Raw genomic sequence first — 12903 nt, 5'->3', positions numbered from 1 at the left:
GGGTTTTATGTATTTTGGGGGGAAACGTCACACACCCTCCTGGACAGCTCTTCGCACACACACAGAAGCTTGACCGCAGTGTGAAGACCTTCAATGTAAATTATACCTTTAGTAATAATGATTAGAAAACATTAGCATACTTATGGCCATTAACCCTTAAAGCTTCCAATACTAACCATGTTCTCTATTCTTTTTTTCAATTTTGGCCGTGCCTCGAGGAGTGTGGGGTCTTAGCTCCCTGACCAGGGATAGAAAGGAGTGAGGGGAAGCTTCCAATTACAGCTTTAATACAACAGTTAAAAAAAAAAAAAAAAAGTCTTTGGAATCAATAAAATACAGTAAACTGTATTAAGTGTAAATCTTGCTAATTTTACCCACCCTCATTTGACACTATGAAACTTGATACTATGAGTATTTTATTGACCTACTAGAGGAGAGGAGTAGTATCTCAGTTCAGATTAGAAACTTCAAACAAACCTCAGACAACTGAAGAGAAGCAAAAAAGTTTGCATTTTCTGATATGTTCTTCAGTCTCTTCCTTTCGTATGGTGACAGTTCTGAAAAATCATCCTATAAAATCACACCAAAAAGATTGTTATTTACATAATCCACAGCAGAAATACCTCACAAAACTAGTTGTTGTATTCTCCACCTGTATATGTTCCTTCAAATTGCACCTACTATGGTTATTTTATGTTACCTTACCGAACAGCATATAAACTTTGCTGCACTGGATACTGATACAAAGAGTTTGGGTTTGGGATAATTGCAGGATATATGCACCGCTTCCCAATTAAATAACAAGCGATCTGATATCAGAATCAGATAGCCCAATAGCACATTACTTTCTACAGGCCCTTAACTGTATTGTTTCACAAAGTGACGTTTTTATTAAGCAAAACAAGAAAGAACTCAAAACCAGAAATTTTAAAATTCACTGAGATGATTAAAGAAATTCAATAAAAAAGAGAATCACATGAGCAGAAAAGGCAGTTTTAAACTAGAGAATCTTAGAGGTCCAATATCCAACTAAAATAGTTACTGTGGGGGGGCGGCGGGAAGGAGCAGAGAAAATGGAGGAGAGAAAATCATTAGAGAAATAACACAAGAAAGCTTCTCAAAACTGAAGAAATGAGTTTCCAGATTAAAAGGGCCCAACGTGTATACAACACAATGAATGAAAACAAGACTCAAGCCCAGGCATATCATTACAAAATTTGTCAATACCTGAAGATGAGTGAAATAAAGAGAAGATCCCAAAAGTTTGCAGAGGGAAAAACAGACCACAAAGAACCAAGAATGAAAACGTCACAATATCCAGGAAGCTAGAAGACAAAGGAAGAATATGTTAAAAATGTTAAGGAAAAATTATTTTCAACTTATAATTCTAAATCCAATAATGCCAACAATCAAATGTAAAGCATACAGACTTTTTCAGACATGCAAACAATCTGTCGGGCTGCCCAGGTGGTGCGAGTGGTGAAAAACCCACCTGCCAATGCAGCAGATGCAAGAGACCCAGGTTCAGTCCTTGGGCTGGGAAGATCACCTGGAGAAGGAAAAGGTAACCCACTCCAGTATCCTTACCTGAAAAAATCCCATGGACAGAGGAGCCTGGCAGGCTACAGTCCATGGGGTCACAAAGAGCTGGACAGGACACCGCGACTAAACAACCACCACATATGGAATTACCTTTGTGTGAAACTAAGATCGTGGCATCCAGTCCCAACACTTCATGGCAAACAGATGGTGAAAAAAGTGGAAACAGTGACAGATTCTATTTTCTTGGTCTCTAAAATCACTCTGGATGGTGACTATAACCATGAAATTAAAAGACGCTTGCTCCTTGGAAGAAAAGCTATGACAAACCTAGACATCGTATTAAAAAGCAGAGACATTACTTTGCCGACAAAGGTCCATATAGTAAAAGTTATGGTTTTTCCAGTAGTCATGTACAGATGTAAGAGTAGGACCATAAAGAAGGCTGAGCACTGAAAACTTGATGCTTTCCAACTGCAGTGCTGGAGAAGACTCTTGAGAGTCCTTTGGACTGCAAGGAGATCAATCCAGTCCATCCTAAAGGAAATCAACTATGAATATTCACTGGAAGGACTGATGCTGAAGCTCCAATACTTTGGCCACCTGATGCAAAGAGCTGACTCACTCAAAAAGACCCTGATTCTGGGAAAGACTGAAGGCAGGAGGAGAAGCAGGCAGCAGAGAATGAGATGGTTAAATAGCACATCACTGACTCAACGGACATGAGTCTGAGCAAACTTCAGGAGACAGTTAAGGACAGAGAATCCTAGCATGCTGCAGTTCATGGGGTTGCAAAGAGCCGGACATGAACAACTGAACAACAACAAATATATATACACACATACAGAATTATGACTTACTATGACCAAAATGAAGATTTTTCTCACACACATAATAGTGACAGCAAAGGTGAATGGTTATTTTGTCATTTCTTGAACAATGCCTCTCAGAGGAAAACATTACCACCATCGTCATCAGGGACTTCCTAAGAATCTATCTTAAAATGCTGCATTTGGAGATCAAAGGAACAAAATTTAAATGATTCTTATTACCACAGGAAAAAATAAGAAAATTTATTAAGAAAAATCAGACTTTCTTCGAGGTATGCATCATTCCAACTATTCTCACCCATTACCTGTCCCGCCAGAACTTGCAACATCAAAGACCAAGCAAAGAATATCAAAGCAGACTCTCAAAGTAAATATATTATAGAAAACAGAAATGTTTTTAATCCCATTAATGTTTTATCTTCAGAGACACTTGAGCAGTTACTGCCTATATAAAATAAGAGGGAAAATGCTACCTTTAGAAAACAAAAGAAGAAAAATAACTTGAATTAAAAATGTGCTGATGCCAAAAACTTACCAGCTGTATGAACACATATATAATGTTATCCAAATGATAAAAGTGTAGAGATGGAAAACAAATCAGTGGTTGCCAGGGGTTAAGGCTTGTGGGAAGGAGGGCCATGGACTTAATTATAATGGGGTAGTCTAAAGGAGATCTTTGCAGAGATGGAACAGTTCTGTATCACAATTGTGCTGGTGATTACATGGATCTACACATGTGATAAAATGATATAGAACGGGACACACACCTAGTACCAATGTGAATTTCCTGGTTTTGATAGTGCAATGTAGTTATTTAGGATGTACTCACTGGGGAAAATTTCCTGGTTGCCTAGTGGTTAGGACTCTGCACTGTCACTGCACTGGTTCAATTCATGGCCAGGGAACTAAGATGAGACAAGCTGTGCAGCACAGCCAAAAAAGTTAATTAATTGATAAAAAATAAAATAAGATGTACTCATTGGGGAAAAACTGGGTGAAGGGTAAATGAGACCACTCTGTACTATTTTTGCAAATTCCTATGAATCTGTTAAGCACTTGGAAATAAAAATCTTAAGAAATATACATTTCTCAGCTAACATCATACTTAACAGTGAAAGACTGAAAGCTTTTCCCCTAAACTCAGGAACAAGATAAATATGTCTGCTCTTACCACTTCTATTCAACACTGTACTGGAAGTTCTAGCCAGGGCAATTAGGCAAAAAAGGAAATATAAAGACATCCAGATTGGAAAGGAAGAAATATAACAATCATTACTGCCAATGACATGATCTTATATGTAGAAAATCTTAAAGAATCCACACACAAAAAAAATGAGAGTAAATAATCTCAGCTAAGTTGTAAGATACAAGATCAATATACAAAAATAAGTTGCGTTTCTGTACATTAGCAATGAACAATCAGAAAATGAAATTAAGAAAAAAATACCATAATAGTATCAAAAAGAATAATATATTTTGGGGACTTCCCTGGTGGTCCAGTGATTGGGTGTCTGCCTGCCAAACGGATGTGGGTTCCACCCCTCATCCAGGAAGATCCCACAGGCTGCAGAGCAACTAAGCCCTCAAGATACAACAAAGGAAGCCACTGCAATGGGAAGCCCATACACCACAACTATACACAGCCAACAAAGTCCCAGTGCAGCCACAAATATATATAAAACATTTTTTAAAAAGAATATACTTTGACACAAATTTAACCAAAGACGTGAAAGACCTGTGCACAGAAAATTATAAAACATTGAAAGAAATTAAAGAAAATCTAAATAAGTTGAAAGACAGTTCATACACTGAAATACTTAATATTTTTTAAATGGCAATATTCCCCAAACTGATCTATAGATTCAGTACAATCTCTGTCAAAATTTTAAATGTCATTTTTGCATATATGGATAAGCTGATCCTAAAATTCATACGTAAATGAAAGGAACCCATAATAGCCAAACCATCTTGAAAAGAATCAAGTTACAAGACTCACACTTCCTGATTTCAAAACTTAGTACAAAGCTATAGTACTTTGGCCACCTGATGCAAAGAACTGACTCATTGGAAAAGACCCTGATGCTGGGAAAGATTGAGGGCAAGAGGAGAAGGGGGTGATAGAGGATGAGAAGTTGGATGGCATCACTGACTCAATGGACATGAGTCTGAGCAAACTCTGGGAGAAAGTGTTGGACGGAAAAGCCTGGTGTGCTGCAGTTCATGGGGTCACAAAGAGTTGGACATGACTTAGCAACTAAAGAACATTAACAGTATTTAAAAGAGTGTGGTACTGGCATTCGGATAGGCAGATAGATCAACTGAATAAATCTGAGTCTAGAAATAAATCTATATACCTATGGTGAATTTATTTTCATTAAGGAAGTCCAGACTATTCAATGGGAAAGAAGAGTTTTGACAACAAATTGCTCTAGGACAAATGTATATCCACATGCAAAAGTATGAGTTTGGATCCCTATCTCATGTCATATATAAAAATTAACTCAAAATGGATCAAAGACTTAAATTTAAAAGCCAGAACTACAAAACTCTCAGAAGAAAATACATGTGTAAATCTCCATCAACCTGGATTTGGCAGTGGTTTCTTAGATATGACATCAAAGCATCAGCAACAAAAGAAAAAATAAACTGGACTCAGATTAAAACTACTGATAACATTTCTAACAATTAAGTTTAAGGACCTCCCTGGTGGTCCAGGGGTTGGGAGTCTGTCTGCCAGTACAGGGGACATGGGTTCAATCCCTAGTTCAAGAGGATGCCCCATGCCATGGAGCAACCAGATCCATGCAACACAACTACGGAAGCCTGTGTGCCTAGAGCCAACGCCCCACAAGAGAAACCACAATGAGAAGCCCACACACAACCAAGAGTAGTCCCCATCTGCCACAACCAGAGAAAGCCCACGCACAGCAACGAAGACCAAAAACGCATAGAGCAGCCAAAAATAAAAATAAATTTTTAAAAATTTAAATTAAAATTCAAAGCATTTGTACAAAGGACACTGTCAAGAAAGGGAAAACAAAGTCCCAGAATGGGAGAAAATATTTGCAAACAATATACCTAGTAAAGATCCAGTGTCCAGAATATATAAAGAACTCTTACAATTCAACAATAAAAAGACAAAAAAAAAAGGACAACTTAATTCTTTTTTAATTTTTTAACTGAAGAATAATTGCTTTACAGAATTTTGTGGTTTCCTGCCATACATCAACAATAATCAGCCATAGGTACATCCACGTCCCCTCCCTCCCACCTCCCTCCCATCCCACCCTTCAGCCTGTCACAGAATCCATCTGCCTTCCCTGAGTCACATAGCAAAGTCCCATTGGCTATCTTTTTTACGTATGTAAATTGTAAATTGTATGTAAATTGTAGGTATTGTAAATTTCCATGTAGCTCTTTCCATACATCTCACCTTCCCCCTCCTCCCCTCCCCCAATATCCATAGGTCTGTTTTCTCTGTCTGTTCCTCCATTGCCACCCTGAAAATAAATTCATCAGTGCCATCTTGCTAGATTCCATATATAGGCATCAGTATACAATATTTGTATTTCTGACTTACTTCACTCTATAATAGGTTCTAGGTTCATCCACCTCTTTAGAACTGACTCAAATGCGCATGACCTAATTTTTTAAATCGACAAAGGACTTAAATAGACATTTTTCCAAAGTACAAATTGCAAGTATGCACATGTAAAGATGTTCAACATCGTTAGTCATTAGAAAAATGCAAATCAAAACCACAATGAGCTACCACTTCACATCCACTAGTAAGGCTATAACCAAAATAGTTAAGGACATTACGTTAAGTGAAATTAACAGTCACAAAAAGACAAACATTGTATGATTCCACTTATATGGTACCTATAGTAGTCAAATCCATAGAGACAGAAAGAAGACTGGTTAGGGGCTGAAGAGGTGGGGAATAAGGAGTCTTTTAATGGGTATGGGCACGAGTGCTAAGTCGCTTTAGTCGTGTCCGACTCTTTGCGACATTATGGACTGTAGCCCACCAGGCTCCTCTGTCCCTGGGGATTCCCCAGGCAAGAGTACTGGAATGGGTTGCCACGCTCTTCTCCAGGGGATCTTCCCAACCCAGGGATCAAACCTGTGTTTCTTACATCTCCTGCACTGGCAGGCAGGTTCTTCACCACTAGTGGCACCTGGGAAACCCTTATGAGTATAGTTTCAGTTCTGCAAGATGAAAAGAGTTCTGGTTTTATAACTATGTACATTTACATAACACTACTGAATTGTACACTTAAAAATGGCAAAGAGGTAAATTCTATATTGTGCATTTTACTTCAACTAAAAATTTTAAATGTTACAAAAGACATAAGTATTGCTGAAGGTATACAGAGATTGGATTTTTTTTTATATATACATTGCTATTGGTTATGTAAAAATGGGGCAGTCACTTTGGAAAACAATTTGACAATGACTCAAAAAGCTAAACACAGTTACCCTATTTCGCTCCAAGGTGTGTGTATGTACCCAAGAGAATGGAAAACATCACATAAAATCTCACAAGTAAATGCTCATGGCAGCATTATTGTTAACAGCAAAAAAAAAAAAAAAAAGTGAAAACAACTCAAATGTCCATCAATTGATGAATGCATAAACAAAATGTGGTATATCCATCCAATGGAATAGTATTTAGCCATGAAAGGAAATGAAGTACCAATACATGCTACATGAATGAACCCTGAAAACATGGTAAATGAAAGAAGCCAGACCAAAAAAGCCATATATTGTATAATTCTACTTATATGAAATGTCCAGAATAGGCAAATATATAGAGATAGAAAGTAGATAAGTGGTTTTCCAAGGCTGAGAGAGAGAGGGGTAAGGGTTTATAGTCACTACTGACAGGTATACAGTTTCTTTTTGGAGTGATAAAAATTTATGAAAATGGATAGTGATGATGGCTACACAGCTTCATGTATATATACAAAAAACACTGAATTATACACTTTAGTATATGTTATGTGAATTGTCTTAATAAATAAACATATGCTTGATGACAGAAACCAGATATTTACATAGTCTCAAAGTATCTTCCTCAAAGCATTCAGTAATTACCAAGGGAAAAATACTAAGTTTACACGGGAAAATCCTGGCAGACACCATTGTAGCTAAATGATGAAGGTCAACATCACCAGTAAAATATCAACAACATCATGTACACTCTGACATGAAACACTGAGGAGGGCACCTTCTCTTCTGTGGTATCCTTCCCCAAAATGCAAAATCTTAATTTGATCATGAGAAAATAGCAGATAAACCCAAACTGAGGGCTTCCCAGGTGGCTAAGTGGTAAAGAATCCACTGCCAAAGCAGAAGACTTGGGTTCAATCCCTGGGTCAGGAAGATCCCCTGGAAAAGGAAATGGCAACCCACCCGAGTAATTCTTGCCTGGGAAATCCCATGGACAGAAGAGGCTGACAGGCTATAGTCCATGGGGTCACAAAGGGTCAGACACAACCTACTGACTTAACAACAAAATAAACTGAGGGACATTATACATCATTATATGTCTTTGATGTGACAAAAGCCATCCTTCATTTAGAAAGAAATAAGCTTATAAACTAAATACTGTTCCTAAAGCATGGTACCATAATTTTTTACCCCCAAACGATAATTTATGAAAGGGAAGAGAAAAAGAGAATGAAATGTTCTAAAAAAGATGTGAGATCTTTCAGCTTGTCATAAGAAAATATGCTGAGCACTTATGACTCTGTTTGACTATCTCCAGTATTCACTATCTCATGTTCTAATTTCTGACCCTGTTTGTTGCTGTTGTTTAGTTGCTAAACCGTGTCTGACTCTTTCGAGACCCCATGAACTGTAGCCCGCCAGGCTTCTCTGTCCAGGGGATTTTCCAGGCAAGAATACTGAAGTGGATTGCCATTTCCTTCTCCAGGGGATCTTCCCGACCCAGGTATTGAACCCGAGTGTCCTGCATTGGCAGGCAGATTCTCTACCGCTGAGCCGTAGGGAGAAGCCCTATCTATTTTACATCAAAACAAAATCTGCTTTATTTAATATAAAGCAAATACTCAGAATCTTAGAGTCTAAGAGGCAAAACAGACAATCCAGTCCACTGGCTCTCAAAGTACAGTCCTGGACCAGTCTCTAGGAAGCTATTTTAGACATTCAAATTCAACACTCACTCAAAACTTCTGAATCAGAAACAGGTGGTGAAGCCCTGCAATAGGGTTTTAACAAGCTCCCCAGGTAATTCTAATACAGGCTAAAGTTTGAGACCTACCAATCTTATCTAATTCCCTCATCACAGAAGTGACTTGCTTAAAGATACAAGGTTTCTTAGGAGTGGCCATGCCTAAAAACTACGCTTCCAACCCCCAGTCCAATGCATTTCTGACTTAGCCTACACTGTCCCACCACAGGTCCTAGTTCATTACAACACTGCCTCAATTATCCTATCTCCCTTTCCCTACCATCATTTTCTGTTCCAGTTCCATCTACTTCTTACCATGTGACAGGGTCATAAAACTTGTCACTTTAAATGAGATACAACATTCCTGGTAGGCAATAAGAGCCAAAAGAATTAGATGCTTAATTCCTTAAGCTGACTCGAACTATCATTTCAAACAGAATTAGTGTTTTTCATGTATCTTCTCTACTCTACCATTTGTCTCCTTTAAGTAATTAAGGGAATTATTCAGCACATCAAAGCAGTAAATTAATGGTGATTTTCCCACCTTAACATCAAGAGTTACTCAAGTACTATATGTCCTTTACAAGTCAACTTCTTCTGGTATACTATGCATAAACGTGTAAAGGCAAGCAAGACACCATTAAGTAGGAGTAAGCTCAAAAATAAGAGCAGCAAACTGAGAAAGAGAAGCAAAGTCAATCCTCTCCTTCATAAATCAAAACCAAGAGCCCCCAGCAAAAAAAAAGACAAATAAAACCAAGGAAATTATCTGTTGTACATTTAAAAAATAAAATTTCACTTAAATATAAATTAGATAATAAAATAATTTAAGCTAAAGAGGCCCTTGATAACCGTAGCTTAACAAAACTCCAAATTTTTAAACATGAAAATTTGAATAAGCTAGTAATTAGATCCTTACCAGGCCTGGTGTGGTGTCTTCATCGCTGTCTCCTTCCTGGCTGCTTTCTGTATCAGGACTGAGAACCACTGTATCTGAAGGGCTCTTGTACTGCCACTTGCTTTCAGCGTGAACATCCAAGGATGATTTTTGCAGAGCGGATTCTTCCTTGGAAGATGTGGCTTCCATCTTTGGAGTTAAAATCCTTCTGCACGTTTTCTTTATTTCAGCTTTCTTAGATTTCTTACATGTCACTTCATTGTTAGAATTCTTGTCTAATAGAGATTTGGGGCACTTAAGTTGGCCTGTATTGTAGTTACTGAGTGTAAAGGGGACAAGATACACCTTAGCTGTTTTTCCTAAAACTGTCGTCTGTACTGGTCTCAGAGATACATCAGCGATGTTTTGGTTTTCCTTATATTCATTCACCTATTCAGGTCAATAAAGGAAAAGAGTATTAAAATTCCAGGTCCTTAGCCTTTTCTTACTCTTTACAACCCCATAGACTACAGCCCACTGGGTTCCTCAATCCATGGGTTTCTCCAGGCAAGACCACCGGAGTGGGTTGCCATGCCCTCCTCCAGGGTTATCTTCCAAACCCAGGGATTGAACCCACTTCTGTCTCCGGCATTCTCAGGCAGGTTCTTTAGCACTAGCACCACCTGTGAAGTCCCACAGATCTGCGTAAATAAATCTAATTCCTATTTCATAATAACAACATAAATCCCAGCTGACAGCCGGTAAGGAAACTTTTTTCCCTCCAAAATCTAGATACCTAATTCATTACATTAATTATTATACTGGGCACTGACCCATGAGTCTGCCAGACCAATAATAAAAACGACTACAATTTGTTATTGAGGAAACTGAGTAACTGGAATTGTTCCAAGAGTGGGACACTGACCAAAATGACCGCAAAAACACACAGACTTCCTGATCCCAGCCTGACACTATTTCTGGGGTTACTGACAGGCATCTTCCTTGGGGCTAAGGGCCCAGTTTCCATAGAGGAAAACCAGGACAGGCATCCCCGCTTATCTTTTGAAGCAACACCCGGAAAAACCCAAAACCCGTTACACTGAGAGATGCCCCAAAGAGCAGGAAATAGTTTTGCAGCGAGGCGGTGCCGGTTGGCAAGTCCTCCCCGGCCTATGCCAGGCATATCCCTCACGAAGAATGAGGGAGCAACACACCCGAAAGGGACAAGCCGTTTCCCACATTCACCTGAAGTCGCTGTCTGGAGCCCCCCTTCTGCTCAGCCTCCGCGCGGGACCCAGACATCTTTCCGCAGCGCGGCCGCTGGCGTCTTCCCGCCAAGACTGCGGCGAGAGGCGGGGAAGAGTGGAGATGGGAGGGGCGAGGAGGAGCCCTGCGCCCGGGAGGCTCCGGCTCCGCCAGCGAGGCGGGCGCCGATCCCAGCCGACGGGAGGGGGAAGGGGCACGGGGCGTTACATTCTCGCCTAGGTAGCAAGCTTGCCAGCCTCACCCCAAACTCAAATTCTTTAGGGAAGCGAAGGGACCGAATCGCCATTTTTACCTTGGATCCCGGTGGTTTTTGACGCTGCTGATGCTTGTATCTTACTTTGAAAAACACTTGCGCTTCTCCTAAAGAAAAACCACCTCGCCTAGCAGTGTGAGCCTGGAAAAGATTTAGGGGCATTTAGTTGCCAGATGAACTAGAGAAGAAATGAAATCAACCTCCAGGCTTTACCTCGACCCGATGGTTCCTTATGATCCCCCCCCCCCACCGCCCCCCGCCACCAGAAAATTATGCCCTATGGCTGTCGTATTCTCCTAGGAAGTATTTTGATTCCCCGCCCCCCCCACCCAAGAGCTGATAAGGTGGTTTAAACTTCACCCACCAGTTAACTAAGATTCTAGTGATGGCCTTAAAAAATCCAAGGACAGGAGGACAGTTTTAAATAACTTTTGTATCACAAATCATCAAAAATAAGATTTTAGGACAATGTATTTCTTATAGTCATTGCCATATTAAAAGTTTTGTTGTCATTGTTTTATATTTTCTGGGTTGCCAAGAGCAGAAAGAATTGCCTTCCAGTCAGATTTACTCCCTCGGGATAGCATAATTTTGGAGCTGATAAATTTACAATACAAATTTCTATCAACTCTATTTTTACAGTCCTTCGTAGCTCAAAACTTGTGTCCTGCACTGTTCTTTGATTGAGACTTGCCCAATTTTATTTCTTCTCCCAGCTGAGGCCCAACTGTAGAACAGGTGAAACCACTTGAGAAGTAATGCTACTAACAGTACCTTCAGGAAAGTTCCCTTCAGCAATTTTTCACTCCTGGACTCAAAAATTACTGATAAAATCACTTTTCACAGCGCCTGATATATGCCATATTTCTGGACTTCAAGACTTTGCTCACATTGTCCCTTCTCTCCGTACACAGCAGTTATAAAATCTTTTCTACAGCGTTCTGCCAACTAGCCTGTTTTTTGTTTTTGTTTTTAAACACGATCCACCTAGAAAATGGGGGCTATTTGTTCCTATTCTATTATAAACCCTTTCGGTTCAGTTCAGTCGCTCAGTCGTATCCGACTGTTTGCGACCCCATGAATTGCAGCACGCCAGGCCTCCCATTGCTGCTGCTGTTGCTAAGTCACTTCAGTCGTGTCCGACTCTGTGCGACCCCATGGACTGCAGCCTACCAGGCTTCTCCATCCATGGGATTTTCCAGGCAAAGAGTACTGGAGTGGGGTGGCATTGCCTTCTCCGGGCCTCCCATTAAGACTTACTAAATAAAATTCAAGTTCCTGGAGGACACGAGCCTTTTAACAATATTCCATACTCCTTAGAGAGATCTAAGTGATGTAAACACCAGTGCTTAATAATTACTTACGGACTCATATACAAACACTCCAGCCAGGAATATGTTATAATAGGCAGTCTCCAGAAACGGACAGAACTGGAACGCTTAATAGTGTTCGGATCTCAGACACTATTCTAAGCTGCTTGGGGGATTTTTTTTTTCTTGCCACTGGCCTAAATTACCACCACTTGCCCTCAAGTGACCAAAAAATACCTCACCACAATCCGCTCAGCCTCATCAACTGAGCTAATCAAGTGCTGTTAACGGGATTTCTATTCCGATTAAACTCTGAGCTTTCAAATTTGACAATCTTTACAAACTGCAGTTCATTATCTCCTGAGTTTCATTATTCATCACTACCCTGTAATAGTCGGGTTTAGACCAACCTAACGAACAAAACCTTTACTTGAGACTTCCCTCGTCGCAGGGTCTTAACAGCAAATCCCAGTGGAACCAACTTCCCGCGGGGAAGACGCGTACAAGCACTGCGAGACTGAGAACACCGGGGCAGCCTATGGACATGCGCAGTAACAGACTCCACCTTCTAGTCGTAGGCGTCTAGAAGTCCTCCACAATCCCACAATCCTCTGGTCGTATACTTCCGG

General features: G+C 40.0%; 1 protein-coding gene across 8 annotated transcripts in view; it reads right to left on the bottom strand.

Moving 5' to 3' along the window:
• Window positions 1–12820, bottom strand: part of WDR76 (WD repeat domain 76) — a 51247-nt gene extending 38427 nt beyond the window's left edge. The window contains exons 1-5 of one of the 8 annotated variants that reach the window (XM_042235371.2): window positions 12685–12820; window positions 11004–11105; window positions 10660–10785; window positions 9488–9895; window positions 478–570 (exon numbers count right to left, since the gene is read on the bottom strand). In XM_042235371.2, the coding sequence (XP_042091305.1) occupies window positions 478–570; window positions 9488–9895; window positions 10660–10686 (528 nt within the window). In that variant the 5' untranslated portion in view covers window positions 10687–10785; window positions 11004–11105; window positions 12685–12820. The remainder of the gene's footprint in view (window positions 1–477; window positions 571–9487; window positions 9896–10659; window positions 10786–11003; window positions 11106–12684) is intronic. The other 7 variants (XM_042235368.2, XM_012098915.5, XM_042235370.2 and 4 more) reach the window with 7 other exon arrangements.
• Window positions 12821–12903: the final 83 nt, after the last annotated feature.

Source organism: Ovis aries, chromosome 18 (genome assembly GCF_016772045.2).
Source record: "Ovis aries strain OAR_USU_Benz2616 breed Rambouillet chromosome 18, ARS-UI_Ramb_v3.0, whole genome shotgun sequence".
NCBI lineage: Eukaryota > Metazoa > Chordata > Mammalia > Artiodactyla > Bovidae > Ovis > Ovis aries.
The sequence above is the reverse complement of the archived record's forward strand: the minus strand, read 5'-3'. Positions and strand labels throughout refer to the sequence as shown.